This window comes from Mustela nivalis (genome assembly GCF_964662115.1).
Source record: "Mustela nivalis genome assembly, chromosome: 3".
NCBI classification, from domain to species: domain Eukaryota; kingdom Metazoa; phylum Chordata; class Mammalia; order Carnivora; family Mustelidae; genus Mustela; species Mustela nivalis.
This window is the reverse complement of record NC_139022.1, coordinates 48,233,592-48,259,372: the sequence shown is the minus strand read 5'-3', so window position 1 is coordinate 48,259,372 and position 25,781 is coordinate 48,233,592. Positions and strand designations below refer to the sequence as shown.

Genomic DNA, 25,781 nt, shown 5'->3' with positions numbered 1-25,781 from the left:
CACTAACTGAAAGCCATACTTGACAGAATTCCCATTTGGTAAAATTAAAAGCAAAACAAAACAAAAAAAACCCTCTTTTTAGATCTTAGAAATAAAGCTTCCAACTAATGAACTCATGACCAAGACAGATATTATGATAGATACGGGTGATACACAGAAGGAAAAAACCTATATATGTAGAGTTAAATGTCTGACCATTTCTGATTATCAAAAGGTTAAGTATATTTTTAAACCACACAGTGAGTATGATGGCAAGTTAAGAAAAGACTACCATATATACCGTGTTCAAAAACCAATGGCTAATTTACTAAAAGTGACACACACACAAATTCCAGAACCAGTATACATGTTTCACAACTATGCTTCTCTGTTTTCTTACCCTGTATGTTGTACAGTCGAACTCTATGGGTAACATGTTCCAAAAAGCAAGTCACGTCTGAGTAAAACCTTCCATGTTGCACTCTGACAAAGGGCAGTGTTGTGTAAATATAAGGCTGAGGAGGAAATGACATTTTAAAAAAAAAAAAATTAGCTTTTAACTTTTCCAAGAGATGTTTATTACCATTTCCAAAATAATACATAACACCTGATATTTGCTATTTCAAGTGAAAACCAAACCTTACAATGTATCAGAATATGCACATGCTATAAAAATGGAATATAAAGTTTTCCATTAGACAGAAAGTGCTGAAAACGGAAAATAAAAATGTTTACAATGTGACTGGCCTAGATGATCTACAAACATTTCTCCCAGCTATAAAAATTTCTAATTAAAACCCTTCTATATAGTCCATATGTTATTTATTAGAAATACCATTCATTCTACAGCAGTGACATTTTCCCAGGGAAACATTTATTCTAACCATGGCCCCCTAATGTTCAGGGGTCGGGGCAGGTGGCAAGGATGACCACAGGGAGTCATCTAAGCAAAGAGAAAGCAGGATTCAGAGATACCGTTTAATCACAGTTAGGTTTACTACTCTATAAAACACACTGCCCTTTTACTAGAAAGAAATAGCTGAATATAAAGCAAATTTACAAACTTGAAAAAGCTATGGCAACCATTGGTTTAGGTTTCATCATTTCGAACCTAGTGTCAAGAAAAAACAGGAACAGAATGTAACTTCTGCAACACAGAAACAAATAGAAAGCATTTATGAAGAATTATATATTTTTTTCTTTTTTTTCTACAAGGAATTATATTTTCTTAAGCATTACAGGCTGGAAAGGCTCAACAATGGCATGTCGAGTAAGTAAGATACTACTTAAGCAGTGTCAGGTTTTCAGACTGTGCAGTTTTCTTCCAAATGTACCTCTCTAGTTCTAGAAAAAATATTCTGAAATTAACATAAAATGTTAAGGTTTACAAAGTTCTTAGACCTAATTTTACCATATAGCTAAAAAGTAAGGAAAGAAGACAAGAGCTGGCATGGGGATTTCTGGGCTCTTGTCTACTTCTGATGTGCCCAGCTGCCTCCCTGAGAGTCTTGTATTTTCTCTTTGTAAACACATGATAATTCTCTTGGTCTTTTTATCTAATATTAGAGCTATTTAAAGATAGAATAATTTTAAATAAATTAGTCACAACTGTCCATGAATAATATTCTGTAAGTACAGCTACCTTTCATTTTTCCTTTAGTATAAGAGCAATCAATGGGGCACCTGTGTGGCTCAGTAGGTTAAAGCCTTTGCCTTTGGCTCGGGTTGTGATCCCAAAGCCCTGGGATTGAGCCCCTCGTCAGGCTCTCTGCTCAGTGGGGAGCTTGCTTCCTCCTCTCTCTTTCTCTGCCTGCCTCTCTGCCTGTCAAATAAACAAATAAAAAAACAAAACAAAACAAAAAAAAAACAAACAAAAAAACCCAGTCAATCAAAACCAAATTCCTGGGACACCTGGGTGGCTCAGTTGGTTGAGCATCTGCCCTCCACTCAGGTCATGATCCCAGGGTTCTGGGATTGAGCCCTGCATTGGGCTCCCTGTTCTGCAGGGAGTCTGCTTCTCCCTTTCCCTCTGTTGCTCCCCTCACTTGTGCCCTCTCTCTGGCTCTCTCATTCAAATAAATAAATATAAATGTTAAAAAACAAAAACACATAAAAAAAAACCCCAAATTCCTGTCCAAGTGAATACAGACTAATACAGCTTATAAGGATACACTGCCCTTTCTGGAATGACTACTCTGAGCTATAGTTTACCTTTAATTTCTACCTGATTTTAAAAAATCAAAAGAACAAAAAACTAGATTCCTTAGGGTGATCAATGCTATATTCTTTAAAATCTATTATTTGATTTTGGTTAGCAAGCTTTTCTAAATTGTAGAACAAAAGTAACTTTTGCAGGAGACAGGTCTCTAGACAACAAAATATGGGGAAAAAATTAAACTTATCTTGAAGTAGAGAAAACCTATATAAGTAGAAGAGCAAAGAAGATGTTCTAAAGAAAAAAATACAGAATGGACTACACAAAAATTTAAAAAATACCATAACAACATAAAATAATTAAATGACACGCTGATGGAACACTTTGCTATATATAGGAAAAAGGATTAATTTTTACCATATATAAAGAATGCTTACAGATCCGTAAGTTGTACCAGTAGAAAAATGGTCAAAGAACTTAAACAGAAAACTCACAAAAGATATAGGAGAGAGTATGAAGGTTAGCTTCCCTAATAATCGCAAAATGTTAACAGTAAAGTATTTTTCACCCATTATTATAGGAAAAGCTTTTGATATGGCTGATTCTCAGTGCTTGGAGTAGTGTATTAGAGAGCTACTCTCAAAAATGCTGGTGGGAGCAAATATTTATGCAGTTACTTTATAGGACAGAGAAATAGCATGAATCAAGTCTTAAAGGCCTCATCCACTGACACAAAATGACTCCTCTAGAAAGTTATTCTCAGGAAATAATCATCACTGCATAAAAAGGGTGGTACAAAGAAAGCTTATCACAATGCTACACAGTACTGAAGCATGGGGAGAAAATCTACATATACAACAACAGGAAATTCTTTTTTTTTTTCACATATATATACATTTGTGTGTGTGTGAGAACATTTAAGTTCTACTCCCTCCGCATATCCATTAATACAGTGTTATCAACTATAGTCACCACAGTAGACATTGAATCCTCAGACCTTTAATCACAACAGTATATATTAAAATTGTGCTTTCAAAGAACACACCATCTGATTGTGAGCACTGTCACAATGAAAAAATATGTAAATGTAAGAAGACAAAACTTGAAAATGGGGGAGAAAGGGATACGCATAGTAAGACAACAAAAAATATATCAAAATGTTGGCAGTAGTTTGTACGGCCTTTGGAATAGCTAGTAAATTTTGTTGTTTTCTTCAGTCTTCTGCATTTTCAAAAATGTACCAAAATTTGCATATTTTACACCTTTACGGTCAAAGGGAGGGAAATTTTTTTTTTTGTTTTTTAAGTGTTGAAAGTTAAGTAAAAAAAATGGCTCACTGGGCAATTTATTTTTCTCCTCTGGCTAGATAATTTGTGTCTGTCTATATGCCATGCCACATATGTATAGAACACCATGACAACACCTGAACTCCATCAAATCTGACTTCTTTCCATGGAGATCCATTGTTCATTATATCATCTTATTGAATTCCAACCCTGAAAAATTATTTTTTTTTACCTAACACTTAAGACTATCAATTGCCAAGTGCCAATAAGGAAATATAATAGTGGAACCAACTCATCTATACCTAACAGATGACCAAATAATGAGATGACGTTATTTTTTTCTTCATTACTCTTTCAATAAATCCTTAATCACAGCTCAGCTCATTGGCACTTACCTTGGCTTCCCCATCAGGTAAGAAGAGGTAGGCACCACTTTTGTCTTTTTTACTGGTGGTTCCATACCATGAAAATTGCACTTTTACTTCATGACGTTTACCATCTTCTTTATTTATCATTTCCTAAGGATAAAAACGATGTTTAAAAGCAACTCACTTTTAAGATTTTAATGATGTTGCACCTGGTTCTATGTTTATGTTGATAAAAAAAAAAAAAAAAAACCTGAAGACAGACTGAAAATAGCTAACATTCTGCTTCTAATGTTCATGATTCTTGGATGAACACCCAAAACTAATACTTAGAAGTATACTTTTACATCTTTGAATTTAAAACATTCACAGCAGAAACAAAAAGTCAGAACACATTTCATCCAGGAAGAGAGACACACAAATGAAGAGATGTAGACGAGTGCTTCTAAAACTTTCTGTACTAAAGGAGCACATTTTCTTTTTTTTTTTTTTAATTTCCAGTATGCACATACCAGTATTTTTGTGAAGTACAATAACAGTGAATTACTAGGACAATTAAATTTAAAGTGATAGACCAAATATAAACTCAAATTTTTTACTATTAGATTCAGCAGGCATAAACTTACTGTGTTGTGGTGCTTTCAGAGTTTCCACAAACATTGTTCTCAACTGTACCAGCTTCTATACTTATCTTGTGGACCAGTAACAGCTCATGGAGCAACACCACACAGACCACACTTGTTAGGAGCAAGTGGTCACAGTGCATCCCGAAAATCAGATACATATAGCTCATCCATTCTTTCTCCCATGTTATTTGCATCAACTTTCCCCTCTTTACATACATAATCTGCACGCATTATAATAAAAGTGATAAGCCTTTTATGACTTTGAAAACTATTCAGAACATACCTCCATAAGCCCAGACAGACCAAACCGAAGTTTAACAAAGGAGTTCTCTAGAATTATATTTTCGTCAGTACTTTTTACATTCTTCATGTTGAAAAGTCCTTTATCTTTGACGTTACCATTATGCAGGACATACTCAGCTAAATGTGGGTCTGAACTTGCTGATTCCAAAATGGTATACACTTTCAGTCCGAGTGGTGGTATCTGCACTAGGAAAGAGATCTTTAAAAGACAGATGAGAAAGTTTTTAAAAGAGAAATATAATCTACTCAGAGAAAGCATTTATACATCTAGTAGAAACAAAAACAAATTGGAAGGGGAGGTGAACCATGAGAGACTATGGACTCTGAAAAACAATCCGAGGGTTTTGAAGGGGCGGGAGGGTGGGAGGTTGGAGGAACCAGGTGGTGGGTATTGGAGAGGGCACGGATTGCATGGAGCACTGGGTGTGGTGCAAAAACAATGAATACTGTTATGCTGAAAAGAAATTAAAAAAAAAAAAAAAAAGACTGTTAAAAACAAAAAACCACCGTATTTTAAAGAGTACTCTACTATAAAGATGTTTTGAGAATTTATGGGTAGACTATCCAACATTTCCATTTATCCAGGAAATCTAATGCCTTGGTCCAGCAGACAAGGCACAAAGCACAGAGGATGCACCCATGGTTGTACGTGACCTCTACCAGAAGGTAGTTCTAGGAGCAACTCCTCCCTTTTCTAGACAGGCGGTCTCCTGCGACATCTGAGACCCAAACTTCTATTATTCTTTTCCTTTCTAACTAGAAGACTGTAAATTTATGAAAGCAGCCAGAAATGGCTTTTTAAAAAAATTTTTTAATTAGCATATAATGTATTATTAGTCCCAGGGGTACAGGGAATCCTGTGAATCGCCAGATTTACACACTTCACAGCACTCACCATAGTGCATACCCTTCCCAATGTCCATAACCCCACCACCGCAGAAATGGTTTTTAACAAGCAAAGTAATTCTCATTTAGAGTTCCTAGCTATTGGTTCTGCCTTCAGAAGTACAGTTTAACTTGCACTCAAGACTCCAAAAATTCAACTTTTCTAGTGACACAGGGATCTAGTTTAACATTACTTTAATAAAACCATCTATTACTTCAGGCCTGGTTTTCTATAGTTGTATCTCAGGAAAAAAGCACCTTCCTATATGTTAGGAAGTCTTTCCTTTATGGTATGTCACATCATCTTTGCAGTGAAAAGCTGAAAGTAACTGAAATTACTTAGAAAAGGTGTTATTTGTCCCAAATTCAATGTGCATAATTTTTACTAAATTGAGTTAAAAAATTCAAAATATTTTAAGTAATGATGACTTTATTATTTCAGGAAAGAGTTCCAATACTTACAAAGATATGGAATATACATGCTAATAACAAACTAGTAATAATATATGATACACCTACTAACAATGATATTAGTATTCTAGGAAACACAGGATCTCTTTTCCTTTAGTGTCATATAAATCCTCTGGTATCCACAACTTGAACCACTTCACATACACCAATCTGACAGCTCAAGAGGGGCATGGCTACATATATAAACTACATACTGGCTATGCTTTTTAAATGATGTCTCTTTAAGATCTAGGGCAAAAACCTACCTCATAGGCTGTCTGTGAAATAGTACTTGCTGTATTCCAAACTGCACTCATCTGAATTTCCACAGGCTTTCCAGAAGCAGAAGACACTTGTGCTGTGGGGGAACTCACATACACGGAGACCACTGAGATTCGGTCTTGTTCTGAAGGGTTACAGACCACAAGGTACCTGCAAAAACAGCTGCTTCACTATTCAGGTCTTAAAAAAAAAAATTCTACTTTTTTTACACTATGTGTAAGGACTCAGCTCATAGACAGTCATAGAGTCAACACATGAAGAGAGCTTATAAGGAACATTCTGGTACAATTTTTGGAGAACATACAATTTCATCACAAATAACACACAGTACAAAGGGTAATGAAATAATGATTCACTTTCTAAGAATAAATGTTATACATACAAATAAGAGACATTAATAGAACTATAATAAAGTTATTTCCGTGGCCCAGAAAATGACCTATATAACACATGGTTTTATTAGCCTTTCTAAAACAATCAGCTTGATAAAACTAATTTCTTGGTCCCTGCCTAAGGTCTCTGAGTAAGAAAACACATGCATTGCCTATTTGTACTTCAGCCACAATTCATTTCAATTAAAATCCTGACATTCATTTCAGACCACTAAAAGACAACAAAAATGTATGGCTATCCACACAGAGTCACACATATATATATTTTATGTATATGTTTATGTATATGTTTATGTCCTTATTCCCCAAGAGAGTTGGTTCTGGAAAAAAGATCATTTGAAGTAACTTCACTTAAAAAGGGGGTTAAAATTTTATAACAAACAAAGGTAAAAAAAGATTTGATTGGGCCTACCTAAGAAAAGGATAACACAAACCAGCAGAATAAGTTTAGACAATATTTAAAACTACAGGCAATTCTTAGAATGAACAAAAAATGAATGAACTGGAGTTTCTGGCAGACTTTTTCCAACAATATTCTATATTAGCACATTTTGACATTCTTCACACATTTAATTTTTATAGAGTGATTTTAAGCATAACTACATTTGTAAAAAATATTCAAGGACTTCATCATTTTTCCTGAAGTCCTCTCTTACTTTCTTTGATAGTCAAAGAATTCTTAGTTGGAGATCCTCATGGTTTCAAGGCTTTGCCTGTGAGCAGAAGTGTTCTAGACCATCATATCACAGACATCATGAAATACACAGTCTTTGAAAGATTTATGATTTTACTTTATGATCAATTTTAATCATATTATCTTCAAATAAATCAAAAGATATTTATTTCAAAGAGGAAGTTTGAATAATGTAATTCACTGATTCATTACTGAATATTTTCTTGATTGAAATATTTTGGTTTCCTATACAAACTTGTAACTGCAGGAACACAGAACTGAATAGTCCGATAGCAACCCCATCTCCCCCTGACCCCCTAACCCACAGTGGCTACGTCAGAGATGGCAGACACAAGCTAGCATTGCTTGCTTAGTGTATCAGAAAGCTTTGTCGTGCTCTTTTATGTATGTTCTGTGTATTTCAGTTGCATCGCAAATTGAGTAAGAAATAAAATTGATACCTGCCGTGGTCAAAACGAAAGTGAAGGACAACAGGAAAACATAAAAGAAAAGAAAGAGAATGTAGCATAAAATCTATAAAATATCTGACTTAGTCATTTATCGGGAGAAGCTCTTACGATAGAAATATTATTCTGAGATATCAGAAGCAACAATACAGCAATAAAAATGTCCCTAACTCCTAATGGCTTATAGTATGCATCAGGATCACACCACCTAATTTACATCACTTCTATTCACCAAGATTCCAGAGGTATACGAGAGAAGAGTGGTCAAAGCCATGTAGTCAAAAACATATTTACAAAGGACACTGAAGCCTTGATGTACTAGGCAAAACCCTATTTTATCCACAGAAGCAATTCAAAAGGATAGTGAGAGCAATCCTTAACAGACTTACCTGAAGGGTCTGCCGACCTTCTGGCACCCTCCCACTGCCCTCTATCAGAGCTTATGTTTCACTTGACTTGTCCTGTCACAAACCCACCTGGAAAATCTCAACTCCCAGGATTCATTGTTACCAGCAAGACAATATTATGTTCCTAATGTGCACTGGGAAAGAAAAACAGTTGAGGATCACCTATCCTCAGCACCAAAGATGTTCAAGCCAGCATCCCCGAAATGAGTGATTTACTGCTGAACCTCATGTTCTCAGAGGCTTAGAGGTATTATGTGAAGAACTCTTAAGACATGGTTGGAAGCCTCGGGCCAGCAGAAACCCTAAGGCACACCCAGGTACTGAGCCTAGAACTCCTACTGGTAGGTTGGTTGGATTCTCCACTACACCTGGCTTGTCGTAAGGCTCTGGTAATGAAATGTAACACGTTCCCAATCAATCAATTAGGTAATAAGCATTCAGAACACTGGTTCTGTCCCATGGCCCATAGGGTGGAAAAGATTCACACTTAAAGCAAATAATAATTTTAACCATACATTTGGTTTTGTACAATATTAAGTCACTTTTAAAAATAAACTATGAACTAGTTTCTGTTTTGTTTCATTTTAGTAGCTAATTAGTATGTGACCATAATGATGTTTCTACTGTACTGAATGATTATGTAATTATCATGCCAGGAATCTATTCAAAAACTAAATGTGTAGAGTATATAATGAATATAACGCTGCACTAAGAAAATCATTTTTTTAACATAATTAGAGATTCACACCAGGTTCTTCAAATGCACCACAGCATAAATTCACCTGACATACACACACTATAAGTAGAGTACAGAGAAAGTATAATCACATATGAAATATTTTCCTTCAGAAATAAGTACACAATCAAAAATTAACTAAAGGTTCGGTTTTATTATCATGTTTGGTAGTCAAACAATTGTTATTCTGCCAATATCCTTAAATAGGAGTCTATTTAAACCCATCTGCTGTGAATGAAATCAACGGGTTTCAATATCCTAAATATCAACCCCAGTTATTAGAAATTAATAATATCTGGTTCACACTAAAGAAGATGAGAGCAATAGTTATAACCTAAAAATGGGGAGAGTTGATTTCTATTTCATCTTGTAAGTGACTATATAGGAAGCTCTGGACTTTGCCTCCTTGATTTTCCCCACTTTCTGGGTCATCTATCACCAGATCACGTCCAGATTCCTTGCTCTCGTCATGACAGTAGGCCCCATTAACTTGGGGCTTATAGCAATGATCTCAATTCTCTGTGTACAAGGAACAACCCTCACCTCACAAAGGCAAAGCATTCATATGTGACCTGTCCATCAAATTAGATGACAGATAATGATCTACTTTGAGAGAAAAATGAAAGGACATCCACATACTCATATCAAATTGGAAATCATTTTATGGAAGAACCAGAATTTCATTGTAAATGTGGTTCTTCTGTCCTTGAAGACTCTATCGAGGACGAGTCTATTTAGAATTCCCTCACCCCTTTGTAGAAATGATTCATGTCATGTTAAAAAAGACAACTGTGGCACTCTGTCTTTAAGGCAAATCCAATCGGTGCTGACTATGAACGAAGAGTCTATGAGCAAGTGGGCTTCCTTCTAGGACTGAATGAAGGGCAGAGCAGGGGTATGCCTCGTGGTCAGAGTGACCTTGGAGTTACCACTTAGCATGCTTCCTGTCTGCGTGGCCCAGCCCTCGGTGGCCTGTAGAGTCAACTTATAATGTACGTACGGCCTTTCATCTTTCCCACTGGACAGGTAGGAAACGGAGGATAGGTATGCAAGCAAGACTCCCAGCAGAAAGTGGCACCACAAGACTCTGAACCTGACTTTACTCCCTTAGCCATCTTCTTAACCATTTTACTCACAGGTCAAGCTTATAAGCACCTTTTTGACAACTGGGTTTCCTGTGGAGATTTCTTTAGTTCCAAATTTACATGTGAAGAATTTTCTCTCCTCACTGATGCCAAAGATTCCCATGGAGCCTCTTTCTTTGGAAAGTTCAGGATGCACAGAAAGCTATTTACATTTCAATATATTATATTTGTAAAAGAAAACTTATAAACTGGAACAGTGGAGCAAAAAAATCTTGCAATATATACTAAGGAGCTCATCTTATGACCTCACGATATGAGGTAAGCAAAGCAACATTCAAGGAAAACATTTAAAAAGCATTACATGTATTTATGACTGTGCAAGGGAGATAAAAATGAGAAGTATCTGCGAATCTCCTTTAAGTGCAGTTTAATATCAAGTAAGCAAACACTAGGTTATATGAAAAATCATTGTAACTTCATGTGCCTAGTATAGTACCTGACACAGAATAACATTCAATAAATAGTTGATAAATGAGTAATGTAGAAAAATCCCACTAAGAGAATGTTTCATTTATAAATAATGCCTACTAGTATGGGGCTTTATGATTTTAGCAGATCATTTTCATTTCAGTTATTTTACTTCCACAAAGAAATGCTTTTAAGGTCAACAAGCTATACAATTAGCCCCTTTTCAAAGACGGGAGAAATGACAGATCCAAGATCACAGATAAAGTTAAGAATAAAGCAGACTAGATCTCAGTGTGTCTGATTTTTAATCAGTGACAGCATCGTAAAAAATTTATTTCAAATAAGAATGTATTCATCTCCCCTAAGTAGTCTCATTAGTGGAGCATAATCTGCAAGAAAAGTAGCAAACTTAAAGAATTTTCTGATTGTGGAAATATAAAGATTGACATGTTTATAAAAATTTCAGTTTCTAGACTTGAAGTCTTTCTGATATAGTCCACCTAGTTTTCCCGGTTTAAAACACAATTCTTACCATGTTCGTCGTTAGGGAGAAAACAATCAAGATACTAAAAACAAAAAGCCATTTTGAGACATGGCAGGTCTCAAAAATCACAGAGTTCTGTGATTCCTGGGTTCTGGAATCAAACACCTTCAAGCTTTTAAAACCCCACCATGGGCCTTAGAATTTAAGAGGCTTTTGGCAAGGTATTTCATTTCTCTAAGCCTTAATATCCTCATCTATAAAATCAGGAGACAAGACTCTTATTGGGGTTAAATGATAAAATGCTTGGAAAATCACATAGCTTAGACCTGACACAAAGTAGAATCTCAATAGCAATTAAATCTTTCCTTTTCCTTACAAAATCCTCCTGGCGTCCTGACCAAGGACTCTGGTACATGAATCACACTGGGCAGTGGAGTGAATGTTTTAATTAACCCAGGTCACTGAACTACCTTAAATGCTTTTCTGTGTAAGGTATATAAAAATCTAAATGAGAGAAATTAACCAAACTATGTATATGATAACAAAGATTCCTTGAAACAAGAGTTAGGGTAACATGGAAGGGGGGAGATTTTACAATACGCACATGTAGAAAGTAACCACATGGTGTATGAATAATTTAAAAAGAAAAAAAGGACAGAGAGAAGGAAGGAGGTATCCTTCCTGAAATGTGAAGTTATCAACTTATGAATGTGATTACATAGTTCCTGTCGTGGAAGTACCTATAATCTAGGAGGAGAGAGAGATGGAAACTGTTAAGTTCAATATATAGGGTAGGTAACACGACAAAGGTACGCACAGAACATTCTGACACACACAAAAAGGTGGCAGGATGATTAAGAATCAGGACAGTATTCAAAATAGGAAATTAATTTTACACAAAATGATGGTATATAAGGAAGATGATAATATTTTATTGGGAGACATAAAAATGAATAAATGAAGAGACATACTTTCATAAGAGAGAAAAACAAAAAAGACTGCCAAAAAATCCCAACTATCCCCAAATTAATTCATGAATCTTATGCAATGCTAATCAAAATCACACTGAAATCCTTTTGTTGGGAGAAGGAGCAAAATAATTCTATCGCGATACTAGATGGGCAAGACAAATGGTTAAACAGGCACTTTCAGACAATATGCCGACACTGGTCTAGATTGAAAAATGTAGAAGCATAAAAAATGATATAAGATTAGTAGAAAAAATAAATACGTCCTCTGTGGCACAAAGGGTCTCCCTAACTGGAAGAGTAAAAAAATAGCAAAGTGAAAGCTTAGTGGAATTGATAACAAAAGCTTACACATTTTCTACCTTAAAAGTAAGGTTCAAGAATAAATTAAAAAAAGAAAAGAAAAGAAAATTTGGGAAATCTGTAAAGTGTTCTTACAAATCAACAGAAACATAAACACCCAAGTAGACAAATTGAATGTTTTTCAACTATCAAACTGAAGTTGAAAAAGAAATGCTGCTTCAGCTTCTAGGAGACATAGATCTCAGAGAGATGGAGATGCTGACAGGCAGGAGCTCTCACCTCTACTCGCCAGCTAGAAAACCCAGATTGACGCAGCATCATCTGAAGGCAACAGAGAAAACTGGTGAGGGGTGTAAAGAACTTCAGAGATTGGGAGGCCTGGGGGTCATGATCCCAGAGTCCTGGGATCGAGTCCCACATTGGGCTCTCTCTGACAAATAAATAGATAAAATATTTTTTTAAAAAAAAAGAATTTCAGAGAAGTGAGCTTTCTTCTCTAGCCAGTTTTACCCTGGGGCATGCCAATTCTCAGAACAAGAACAGCTGAGTTCCATGCAAAGCCCAGAGGAGGGTCTTATGGGAGCAAAAAGCTGAAAAGCATTTGGTGAGGACCCAGGAAGCTTCAAGTATACATGTAGCTTTCTCATCAGTACATGTGTCAAACACTAGGCTGCTGCACAGAAAGGTAAGTTTAAACCCTAAACAGAAAGCTGATGAAAAGTAGGCCAGAGACATCTCATGACATTTTATTTTATTTAAAGATTGGTTTATTTATTTTAGAGAGAGAGACAGACAGAGTGGTGGGGGCAAGAAGTGGCAGAAGGAGAGGGAGAGAGAATTTCAAGCAGGCACCCCTCTGAGAGCAAAGGCCAACATGCGGCTCCATTCCTGAGAGCATAACCTGAGCCGAAACCAAGAGCCAGACACTCAACCCACTGAGCCACACAGGTGCCCCCTCATGACATTTCAGAACCTACCAGGGAGGAGGGCCCACAGAATATGCAAGACTATTAGCTGAAAACTTGGAGAGCTAGAGAACAAGACATGAATTAGCCTCAGTTGAGCAAAGTGCTAGATTAGAGGAAGACTGCTTTCCAGAAGAAGATATTTTCTGGAGACTACATGAATTTCATACACAACGTCTACAACTTAGTATGAAATTTTGAGACATCCGCAAGGACAGAGCCACATGACTAAACACCAAGGAGAAAAATACATTAAGAATTAGAACTCCACATGATCCAGATACTGGAGTTTAACTGGTAAGACTTTAAAATAATGATTCATATTTCTAAGGAAAGAAAAAAATATGAATAAAGTAGGTGAAAGGGTGAACAATTTCACCACAGAAACTGAATACATTAAAATTAAACAGAATGAATTCTCAAAGGAGAAATAGTTGAAATAAAGAATTCTGCAGATATATTTAACAACAGAATACACTGAGCAGAAGAGAAGTTAAACAATTAACAGGGTACTTCCTCTATAGATTCTGGTATTAAGAGTGAATATTCTGCAACTACTCTTTAATACTTCTGGATGTAAAACCCTATTCCATAAAAAGTACGTATTTTTAAAGTAACCGGAAAAATATGACAACAATGAAAATAAGCAACTTTTTAAAAGTGGGGCAGGGGAGGGATAGCCAGGTAAAGTAGTGTAAGGGAAATACAGTCTGCGTAGTGGGACTGTGAGAATAGAAGCACAGATACAAGAAAAAGGATGCTATTTTCAGGACACACAAACCAGCCAATACCACTAAAATCTACACAGTAAAGTGAAACTCTAAAATGCCAAGATACGAGCTAGAAAGGGAGTTAAATCTCAAGTCACAGTGAGGAATGGGTGTCTTTAAATCATTACAAGGAAAACAGACCCAATTATATAAGTTATACGGAGTGACTAGAAAGCTTAACATGGTCATATTCAGTTTCAACAGATATTTCTAGTTGCTAGCTAGAGGAAGGATTTAAGGAGTTAGAATTAAAAGCAGAAGACCAAGCAAATAGCTAGCTATAATAGCCCAGGCAGGAAAGGTGAAAACCTAAGTTACAGGAGTGGTAGAAACACAAAAAGAAGGAAGATATCTCAGGCAGATACCTTATCAGTAGATTTTTTGGATTCCTTGGAAAAGGCTGAGTAAAACCAGAGAAAAATAAATCTTCTGCAACTCCTGGTTTCCAGTTAGAGGGGGACAGACATGGTAGTAGTACCATTAACCAGGATCAAACACCTAAGGATGTGTAGTGGGAGGAAGTTTCAAGATGGTGATAAATTCAGGTTTAGACTTCTTCAACTTGAGGTGCTTGAGGAACATCTACACAGCTTTATCTTGATGCTTCTTAATTATTCTAAACTCAGAATCTACTTATTTATCCACTGGATATAAATATTAGGTTTCCAGGTATGGTAGACAGAAAAATTTACCACAATCCCCCCACCCTCCCACAAACTGTCCACATCCTAATCCCCAGAACCTATGAGTAACTTATATGGCAAAAGACTTTGCAAATACGATTAAATTAAAGATCTTGGGATAGTGAGATTTCCTGGATTGTCCAGCAGAGCCCAATATAATCACAGGAGTCTTTATAAAAGAGATATAAGGAGGTCCAACTGACCAGAAGGCCATGTGACAACAGAACCACAAGGCTGGAATACACAGGGAAGAGACCACAGGCCAAGGAATGCAGGTGGCCTCTAGAAGATGAAGAAGGCAAAGAAACAGACTCTCCCTTCAGAGCCTCCAGAAGGAACCAGCCCTGCCAACACCTGGTTAGGCCTGTAAAACTGACTTTGGACTTCTGATCTTCAACATTGTAAAAACAATAAAAGCGTGCTTTTTTAAGAGGCTAAGTTTGTGGTAATTGGTTAAACCAGCAAGAGGAAACTAATGCATCAGGTTATACTATTCCTCTTGAAAATGAGGGCTAAGCTGTGGTTTCATATCACCAAGACTGAGACTTTTTACCATCAAACACGTAAAAGAAAATCTTGGGGGCTGGAAAGGAGGGCAGAGTGGGGATGGGCAAAGATCAATAAGGAAAAACTTGGGGTCCTTGGAACTGGGCCCAAGCAAAGACTGAAAGGAAGTGTATCCAGCTCTCTGACCCTCTCTTCCAGGGAGGGTGCCTTCCCACTTCCTCATCTACTGACGGCCAGGTCTGATGTGCCCCAAACCCAGTGTCTCAGTGCAGGTGCTCCCAGCAAACACTACGAAGAAAACAAGGAAATTCCTGAACCTGTACTTTGTGAAAAGCAAATGACCAATAGGCCCTTACAGCGAATAAGGTGGTTATTCCTAGCCATTTAAAATTCTGTTTATTTTCTAACTTTGAGTATCTCATACAGACTGCATTCACCGGAGAAATGCACACATACACAAGATTTTTCAGAGAAGTTCCAAGGCCTCCCAGTTTAAAAACCTTTCCATTTTTATAAAAATAGGAGCCTTCTTATACAGGCAAATATTTAACTGTTTCCCTATAAAAACTTGTCTGGAAAATGTACAGTAACAGTCTTGCTTCTCTGCAATTACCAGATAATAGAATTTATATTTGTAAGGGGAAAAATAAAAAAAAATTATGCTTTTTGAAAGCCTCCAGTTGATTAAATAGCAAATATGGTCTCATCTAAGAGGCAAAAAAAATTGAACACTAAGGAAAAGAACACTCTTTTTCTCTGCAATAAAAATTAGGACTATATTTGAATATAGGAGGACATAAATGTTACCTGATCTTCCTAACACAGTATTTCACCATTTTCCCCTACATTTAGGAGAAATAACATTCTTAAAATTCATGGGACAAAAATATTATGAATCTACCATTCTATCAACAGTCATTTGTCCAAGGACAAGATTCAGAAGCAAAGTGTACAAGTGCACTGCATATGAGCTTGAATCCAAACAAGAAGCTGCCTTCATGAAACAACATGATAGCGGGGCCTAAAATTGCTATTGTCAACTAAGGATTTAATTTCTGAGAATACCTTCTACCTCAAATCCAAGGAATCTACAAAATATTTCTAATCAAAGATCTTCATTTAGATGAAAAGTATGTGATTGTTAAATGCACATTCTGGAATGCTGTCTGTTAGAAAATATTACTGAGTAGAGAATTATGCTTGTTTATAATACTAAGAGACAAAGCAGTAATTCACAAATAGCACTTTATATAAAGAAATAATTTTGCTATTTTTAATACAGTAAATTTGACTTGGCAGGTGGTAGGGAGATTTTCAGATATAATGGTAAAAACACTAACAATAATACCAATTACACCAACAGCTGCACTTAATTGGCCTTTAGAACACTGTCTAGCATTCAGTCTGTATGTCACTTGGATTAACTCCATTCAGTTTCCTAACTAACTTATGCCGTCCCAGAATCATGCCTATTTTACAGATGTGTAGAGTGGTTCCATATCCTGCTCATGGATGCAGAGCCACTCAAGTGCAGAGCCAGGATTTACATTAAAGCAGTCAGGCTTCAAGGCACCTTTCTGGGGGAGACACTCAAGGTGTATGTGCTAGAAGACGCGCCATCTGCAGCACTCAGAGTCCCATCAGAGTCCCCACGTCCCCAAGGTTCTTGGTCTGGGGTTCATCAGAAGGCTCTGTGCCCACACCAGTAAAGAGTCTTCACTCAGAAACCTTCTAATCACCTCCAATGGCTACACTGTGGTTTAAAGGAGTTTCTTTGAGATGAAATTGGGACTACCTTCCTGAACTGCTATAATGATAACACAAGCTATTCTTTCAGTAAGTTCTAACTTTTTCTAAGAGGTGATAGGAAGGGAATTACTGTAATAAGTCTCCATTTTGCAATCGTGGTGGTATTTTGGAAAATAGTTTCCTATGTCCCAGTTATTGGACAAGCTTGCTTAATTTCCACAGTTGAGTTTTCTACTCAAAAACTTCCTTCCTTAGCGTTTATCCAAATGTATGCTTTATAGCAATTTATGTTTTTAACAGACAAGAAAACCAACGGAGGCTAGCTGCAACTCTAGGAATCATGTACTTCAGGCCACTCTCTCCCAGCATGTGCAGTAAATGAAATTAGGTTTCCAAAAAATGGTTAGTGCCAGAGGTGGGACTAGACTGAGCCGGACTCTCAGCTCAGAGCTCCTTTCACAATACTGTGCTCTTTTTAGGCACCCGATCATGAAATCTGCTGAAAGCTCAATGTATGGAAACGAAAGAGTTAGTATATAAACGTTACCAGAATTTATTGGGGCAAATACTCTTTATAGCCGCAATTCAATACTATTATAAGGTGTTAACTGTCAAAAAGTACAACTACATATTTCAGGAATGGGAAAAGCACTTCTAAAAGCCAAAATATAACCAAAGTAGAAACAACATGCAATTTCACAACTTTTGTAAATAAAACAGGCCTGAAAAATCTTACATCTATTTCCAGGGCCTAACAGAAAATAGCAGTAACGGGAATAAATACTCCTTTCCAACTGTTCTAAAACCTTTGATATTAAAGCAATAATAAGAAACAGATACGAAAGCTGTATATAAGTTGGCTGACCCCAAGAGTCTTGTCACCAATTAAGTCGCTTTCACTACAAGGGAGTTTTGCCTAAAACAAAAATACCATCTGTTTTACCTAAAACATTAAGATGTTCTATTTTCTTGTCAATTCAGAAATCACATCTGTAGCCATTTTCTAAAAAGACAGCAGAAGGCATTATATTTATGGGTGACTGCATAAGAAATGATGTTCAATCAAAATGTAATTTTCATCTACCGGGAGAACATTTCATTTCTCCAATAACTATAATGCTGTAACTTTGGAGGAACACGTAGTACATAAACAGGCTGATTTTCATGAATAAAAAGACCTTAAAAGTTAATGCAGTAAAATAAAGTTGTTTTGTTACTAAAGACAGACACGGCAAATACGTTTGTATTCACTTTGTACATCTTTGTCAACAACAGAAATCTAGTCTCTGTGAGGTTTTTCAGGTGAAAAGAAAAAAACAACAATAACAATTTTTTATGGGTGCTGTATCTCTCCATGCAAGTGAGCCATTATATAAGAAGTAAAAATATGGAAACAACAAAACACAAACCACTTTCTATTTTCAAAACACTTTTAGACACAATATTGGTCCTGGGAAAGACATTCTCCTCTACAATCCAATGAACCGACTGAAGAAGATACAAAACACTAGAGAAAACATCACTCACAGTGAAGGCAAACACAATGTCACAAGGGATAAAGAACACGTTTCGAAGAAAAACACACAAGCCATCCAACTACCTATAATACTTTGAGTATATATTCAGTACCTACAAAAAAACCTAAAACCCAGGTATGCTTTACTTTGAAAAGTAGCCTAATTTCACATACAATATTTGCCTAAAATAAAATAAAATAATAAAATAATGCTGCTCTCCAAATAAGGATGAAATAAATAAGTCCAAATGCTCTATTTAAAATTTTTCTTTTACCACAAAGTTGTGAAGTGTTCTGAAGTCCAAGATGGGCTTGAAGCCCTTCCTGACTTTTTCAGGATCAGGATACCTTCACTAAAATCCTTTTCCTTGTTCCTCTTGTAGTGCACGCTTTATTAATCTGCATTTAGAAGGAAAAAAAATCTGGTTCAGAAGAATGGAAGACTTTGAAATATGCCATATCACTTCAGTCTATGCTGTGAACTGCTTTGAGTTATTAATCAGCTCTATCTCAGCAATTTCAGAAGACATGATGGACACAGGGAGGAAAGAAGAGAGAGAACAGAGGACTGAGTGTGCAAGAAACCAGAAAAAAAACAAAACAAAACAAAACAACAACTAAGGACTGTCATTTAATCATCACTTCCCCCAACCCCAACACCTTAAAAAATTACTGGTATTGCGGATATTTGCTTTCTCTCTTCATAGTGCGTTATATAACTCCCAACACATGGGGGGAGCACCTGTAGCACTACAGCAGTAAGAGAAGAGAATCACTCAAGATTTGCAACATCTGGCAGATACATCAAACCAACATCAGCTTTCCTTTGACACGATCTCATCTCCTTCCTGGAGTTTTTCTTAGGTTCTATGAAGTTATGCATTTCCAAATAGTTTAAGTGGAAACTACTATAATCCTTCCCAGATTACAGTTGGTAGTCCCCGTGCGAACTCTGCCTTCACATTGTAAGGCAACAAAAAAAATCTCGATCCAACAGATAGAGGGCACATATTTTTCCTGTCCATCTTCTGCACTCCCCTAATTATGATCCTTGGTAAGGGAACTGTAAGAGGTTGGAAGCGACAAACAAAATCGCTTTAATTTCATTAGACAGGGGCACTTGGGTGGCTCAGTGGGTTAAGCCTCTGCCTTCGGCTCAGGTCATGATCTCAGGGTCCTGGGATCGAGCCCCACATCGGGCTCTCTGCTCCCCACTCTCTCTCTCTGTGTCAAATAAATTAATTAAATTAAATTTAAAAAAATAAAAAATAATTTCATTAGACAAACCACACAACTACAACGCCTTGTATAAACTTAATTCACTGTGTAATAATCTGACAATAAACTAGAACCACATGGCTAGTTAAGAAAGTTTGATTTAAAGTATAAACAATAGAGAGGCAATTAAAACACAGACTAACCAGGCAATTTAGCAGGTGTTCACTGAACGCATAACTTCTTTACCATTGCTTTTGAAGAAATAAAACTTAAAACTATCATTTTCAATGCAGTCTGTTCAGCCACTTCCACAGATAAACTCTAAAGCTAATAAAATCTAAAAGACTTTTGTACCTAGAAACAAAATCACAGCAGACCAATTATAAGGGCCTCGGAAGGAAAATTCTTTTCAAGTTCACATAAAATTGATGATAAGAATGATTTAAGGTAACATGCCCTGGAAGGACTAAGGGGACAAAAGCCATCTACATTGTAAATCTTTTAGAAATCAAGATGTGAGAATGATGGTAGCCTACTGATAAATAGTTTCTTCAAATCTCTAAATGACGGTAAAAATGTAAAAAGAATTAATATACAGTTATATTATTTAAAGATGCCTGTCATAAACTTTAAAATGCCTAATGCAAAGTTATAAACAGTATTACTTCAGGAGGCGCAAGAAAGGAATAAGAATTCCTTTTTTAATTCTGATAATGAGGAAGCATACTGTACACTCAAGAAGAAAAGTTAGCACTTAAATACCTCTGTGCTTCCTGAACGTGGTGCAGGGGGTGAAGAGACAGCACCACTCGACTTGCAAAAATTTCTTGAAAGATAGACAGTTTTCAATTTTTGGAAGGGATGGGAATCAGGACAAAGAAAATTCGAGGTACTTAAGCATGATGCTAATAGCAATCCAATGCCAGTCAGAAGAGTTATAGTGCTTTCTCCCATACTGTCTCTTTATTAGGGAATTTGCTACTAATTACCTTAAACTAATTATCTCATAATTCTTCCAAACCTTTATTATATAGATCTACAATCTCTACCTGCAAAATCTGAAGAACTCTGAAAATCATGTTTTTTCAAAACTCATTTGGTGGCAAAACCTAAACTGAACTGACATGAAACCGCATATAATTATTTATTCCACTTGTTCTAAATATCCAGAAATTTTAAATTATTTAATGAGCCCTGTCCCAGACTGAAAGATTTATGTAATATGCCATATATGCATATTATGTTCTTAAAAATTAAAAATTCTGAATTCACAAAAGATTTCAGGTAAAGGATTGAGGATTTTATTTAAAGGTAAGCAATATAAGCAGTCGAAGTCATAGACTACTTTAAGAAGACACCCTATCTATGCAGGTGCTGAGCAAGAAAGAAAGAAAGAAAAAAAAAACAAAAACAAGAAATCAAAGGGGAAGGAAAACATGACTATATCCCAGGACAGTGCTACAAAGGCAGGAATACAAAATAAATGTCATTAAATGGCTGACTCTCTGAACCAAGAAACAAGTATCTTTTAACATGATCCTAAATAGGCCACCAAGAAACAAATGTTCAAGAATATTATATTTTCTTAATATGTGTATACCCCAAATCCCAAGAGGACATATATGCTTCTACTTTATCTCTCTCCCAATTTTTACTCTTGCAATACCTAATTATGTCTTGGTTTTGGAATAAATGGAAAAGCTGGTTTTTAATAATTGTGTTAGATACGATTTTTCTACCAAACTGGTAGGAGAGTCTTGAAAAGAAAATTTTCAGAAGCTTCTAGCACCCAGGACTGATTTATTCAGTGCAGACTTGTTTCTACAGTGCATAGAATACAACTCCAGTCCGAGCGCAAGAGCGCAGGGAAGAGTCGTCAATGATCAGAAAATATGGTAGCTGGCCTGAGTCATCTAGTTAATGAACCCAGTGAGCAGATAATGCTAGTTGCCTACTCAATAGCCATTCTCAAATTCTCCTTTCCTGACAAAAACTCAGGAAGACAATAATCCTAGCTTAAAAGCCCTTGATTCTCCATACTTAATGTGGCCACGTGACATAGTCCCGGCCACTGAAATATAATTAGAATTCAGCAAGTGGAGCTTCTAATAAAAGTCAGAGACTCAAGTGGCATAATTCTCATCCTTTGCTCCTCCTACCCCTTCCTGGCTGGAACACAATGCAATGTCTAGAGAATCAGGCACAATCTTGAGACCATGAAAACTACCACAGGCTAATGCTGAGCTGAGAGCTAAAAGGGGCCTGGTCCTTTCACAACCTCATGGAACAAATCACAAGTCCTAGACTACCTACTACTTTGAAACTTGTACCTAAGAAAAATAATTGGCTTTCTTGGGAAGCTTATGTAGCATGCTTTTTGTTATGTGCAGCTGAATGTAATCTGAAATGAAATACTATACCCACAACAAATTATACTCAAGTACCCAAAACTCCTATTGATCTTAAAAGAAGAAAACAGTGAATATAAGATGACTCTCCTAAAGCAAAAATTTTCCCATAAAGATCGATCACTACAAAGGTACTTTTTCCTCAGAGCGTTTAGTTTTAAATCTGTCCATAACTGCCTCTCAATTACTACACCTAACTTCTCATAACTGTCACCTTCTCTAGCACAATTTTTAATGATCAATCAGCAGACAGTTCCCGTATACCAAGTACTTCTTCCTTATTTCACTTAATCATTTATAACTTCTTTAATTCAGGTGAGTCTGTATTTTCTCTGTGGAATGTGAAAGGCAGAGTGTATAAAAACTTGAGCTAAAACCTCAGAATTTACCAATCCTATGGTCTTTATTACAAAATACATGCTAATGTGGGCATCTTTTTAAACTTTATAAAAATTTTCTGAACACAGTGTATCCAACCAATTCCTTGATGGTTACTGTTGAACATTTAAGTCTTTTCAAGAATTTTTTCAGATGATAAAGCTGAGAGACAGATTTTGCCCACAGTTCTCTTCATCTCTACACAGCACTACTTCTGCAGGATAGATTTCTTCCAGTGCAATGCCTAATTTGAACACTTATTACTAGGTTACTTTCTAGACAGATTGTTAAGTGTCATGTAAGAGTGATGAATAAGACCCAGCCTGTGCCTTCACAGGGTTTATCTCAAGCTTCTTCGGAGGAATGTTATATATGTGCTATATGGGACAACAGTGGTTAAATGCACAGTCCCATGAGAACATACAAGAGTGACACCTAGTCTGACTCAAGGATACTGGAAAAAGTTTTCAGATAATGCAATATTTAAGCTGAATCCTAAAAGATAACCAGGAACCAATCAGGCAAATTGTGTGTGTGTGTGTTGTATATGATTTGGGATGTGGTAGGAGGGGGATTTGTTTTGTCTCCAGGCAGCAAAGGTCTAGAACTAAGAGAACATGGTATGTTAAGAGAATTGATAGTTGAAGGGCTAAAGCACACAGTGCAGGCTGGGGTGATGTGAAAGATAATGCTAGAGCAACCAAAATGCAGACACATAATTCAAGTTAAAGACTCTGTGAATTTATCCTTAGGGCAACGGAGAAAAGAAGAGTTTTGAGTTGTACCATCATTGTTAGTTATCTGTTAAATGCCTACTAAGTACAAGACTCTATACTAATTAAATTCATATACGTAACCTTATTTAATTCCTCCAAAAAATGCATGAGGGAGGGACCCCTGTCACCGTCACATCACCCAGGGGAGAGACAATAGCAACTTCAAGTAGGGCACCAGTACTGAAGCTAAGGAGAAGTGTGATACATTTAGAAAGCAGAATATAAAGACCTAGTATTTGTTTGGATACAAGGTGAAAGTGAAAGAAAAGAGACAAAGATGATCAAGTTATCTGCAATTTATGGTCCAAATGAGTACACCTTTGAGATTGAAAGGGGACACTAATGAGAAACTCTAAAGCTGAGGCCCAGGTAACTGGATGACGATGCTGAAGTTTTATTAAGGAACTCAGGACCACAGAATATTTGAGTAGAGAGCAGGAGTCCAGTTTTATTTTTAATTTAAAAAATTTTTTTAAAAGATTTTATTTATTTGACAGAGAGAGCAAGCGAGTGCATGCGTGCCCACAAGCAGGGGGAGCCGGAGTGGGAGAAGTGGGTTCCCTGCTGAGCCGGGAGCCTCAGGAGGGGCTTGATCCCAGGACCCCAGGATCATGAACTGAGCCAAAGGCAGACACAAAATCCACTGAGCCACCCAGGTGCCCCAGGAGTTCAGTGTTATACACGCTGAGAAGGAGGTACAAGTGGACCATCCTGATGGAGCTATCCATCTGGCCTGTAGGCAAACCTTGGCAAACTTTTCTCAGAAGAGATATGTATATGGTGAGTCAACAGTACACTGATAATAAATGAAGGCAATGGAGTAGGAAATATCACTCTCACCAGGAGCTTTTATCTTTTAAATCTTCCTGAGGCAAAACAATTACTTATTTAAGATCTCTTATAGGCTCTTGACTCTCTACCTCTTTCAGATGTTAACATAATCTGAAGCTACAGATCTACAGTCCTATAGCTTTTTCTACAGTACCTATCTAGCTTCAGTTCTGGTAACCAAATTTCCAGTCATGATTTGCATTTCACGATGTCTCATTATTTTCAATGTCTTCTTACTTTTGGTTCAAGTATTAGTCCTCTGAGTTGGTTTTATCATGAAAATTTTTAAAAAGTAGAGTACCCATAGTACACTTTTTAAGTGTTTTAATATTTGAAAATGTCTTTTTGTTGTTGTTGCTTTCACATATAACTGTGAGTATAAAAATGATTTAAAAACTCTATAGTTTACTTGTTATAGAGAAGAACTCTAAGTCTGTTTAACTTTTGTTCCATATTATACAGTATCTATCTTTCTGCTTGGGTACTTCTAAAATATGCCCCTTTCCTTTTATATGGACTAAGTTACCAACACATAGCAGGAGTGACCTTCTTTTCATTTATATTATCCAGAACTTAACGCTTTTATCTACAAAGCCAGACCTTCTCGGCTCAGAAAACTTTTCATCAAGTCTATCTTTGATCATTGCCTCTGCTCCATTTTTTTTTGCTGAAGAAAATCTCTTGTCTTTTGTTAAAATCTTGTCCTCCATACCTATTGTCTTCTCACCCGTTGTTTCCACTCCTCTTCCTTTTCTCTGCATTCTTGCAAAGCATCACATGGGTCTTCTTTCATGTCACTGGCCACTCTTTCACAATGGCAGCCTCACTCTTCAGTATCGCTCGTGAAGATGCTCTCTTGTTGTGCCCCCACCAATAACTTCCCTTCTGTCGCTCCCCTGTTATCTTCTCACATTTTTTCGTCTCGGCTCTTTGCTTTCCGTCTCAGATTTCTTAGAGATCATGACTCAGACTTTTTGAGAACTCCAAAGAGGCTTTTTTGTAATGTTTTCCTGGTCTCTGTAAATAAATCATTTTAAAAGGTAAAACTGTTCTTCTGAGACTTCTTGTACCGCCATTTTCTGTCATTCTGAAGAGCCTTTGCAAAGGTTTGCTGGGGTAACTTCCCCTTTACTTACCCTCATAGAAGCACACATCCAGACCTTGGATATGCTAAAGGTACTCTTGGTCTTTATTTTGGGATTAAGGTCCCTCTCTTACCTAGAGTTAGTTTATTTGACAAGTTACTTGGCGAGGGATTCAAAAGCAAGTATTTGCCAGGGAATTCAAAAGCAAGGTAATTCCCTGCCATCATGGAGCTTATATTATAACAAGGGTGACAGACAGCAAGAAATAAATAAATTAAATAACCACTTTGTTAATAATGCCTAAAGCAGGGGAAGAAAATGCAGTGATGGAGAACAGGGAGTAAGTTATATAACATATAAAATATACAATAAGGAATATAAGTCCACATGCATACAGACAACCTGAGTGCACAAGTTCCCAAAGGCCACCATCCAAGGTGGCTATGCCTATACATCCATTATTTTATGCCAGCTCTGGTGAACAAATGGAGGGATTCTTTCTTCAGCAAAGACTATCATGGTATCCTTCTGGCCCGTGCCACTGTCAATAGCAATTTCCTTGAACAGCACCTCCCTAGGTC

The 25,781-nt window shown here is 36.6% G+C and overlaps 1 protein-coding gene across 2 annotated transcripts in view; it reads right to left on the bottom strand.

The window, feature by feature from the left end:
* Positions 1-25,781, bottom strand: part of MAN2A1 (mannosidase alpha class 2A member 1) — a 170,013-nt gene that overhangs the window by 42,904 nt on the left and 101,328 nt on the right. For both annotated transcript variants that reach the window (XM_082724900.1, XM_082724901.1), the window contains exons 13-16: positions 6,316-6,481; positions 4,695-4,913; positions 3,816-3,938; positions 380-494 (exon numbers count right to left, since the gene is read on the bottom strand). In XM_082724900.1, the coding sequence (XP_082581026.1) occupies positions 380-494; positions 3,816-3,938; positions 4,695-4,913; positions 6,316-6,481 (623 nt within the window). The remainder of the gene's footprint in view (positions 1-379; positions 495-3,815; positions 3,939-4,694; positions 4,914-6,315; positions 6,482-25,781) is intronic.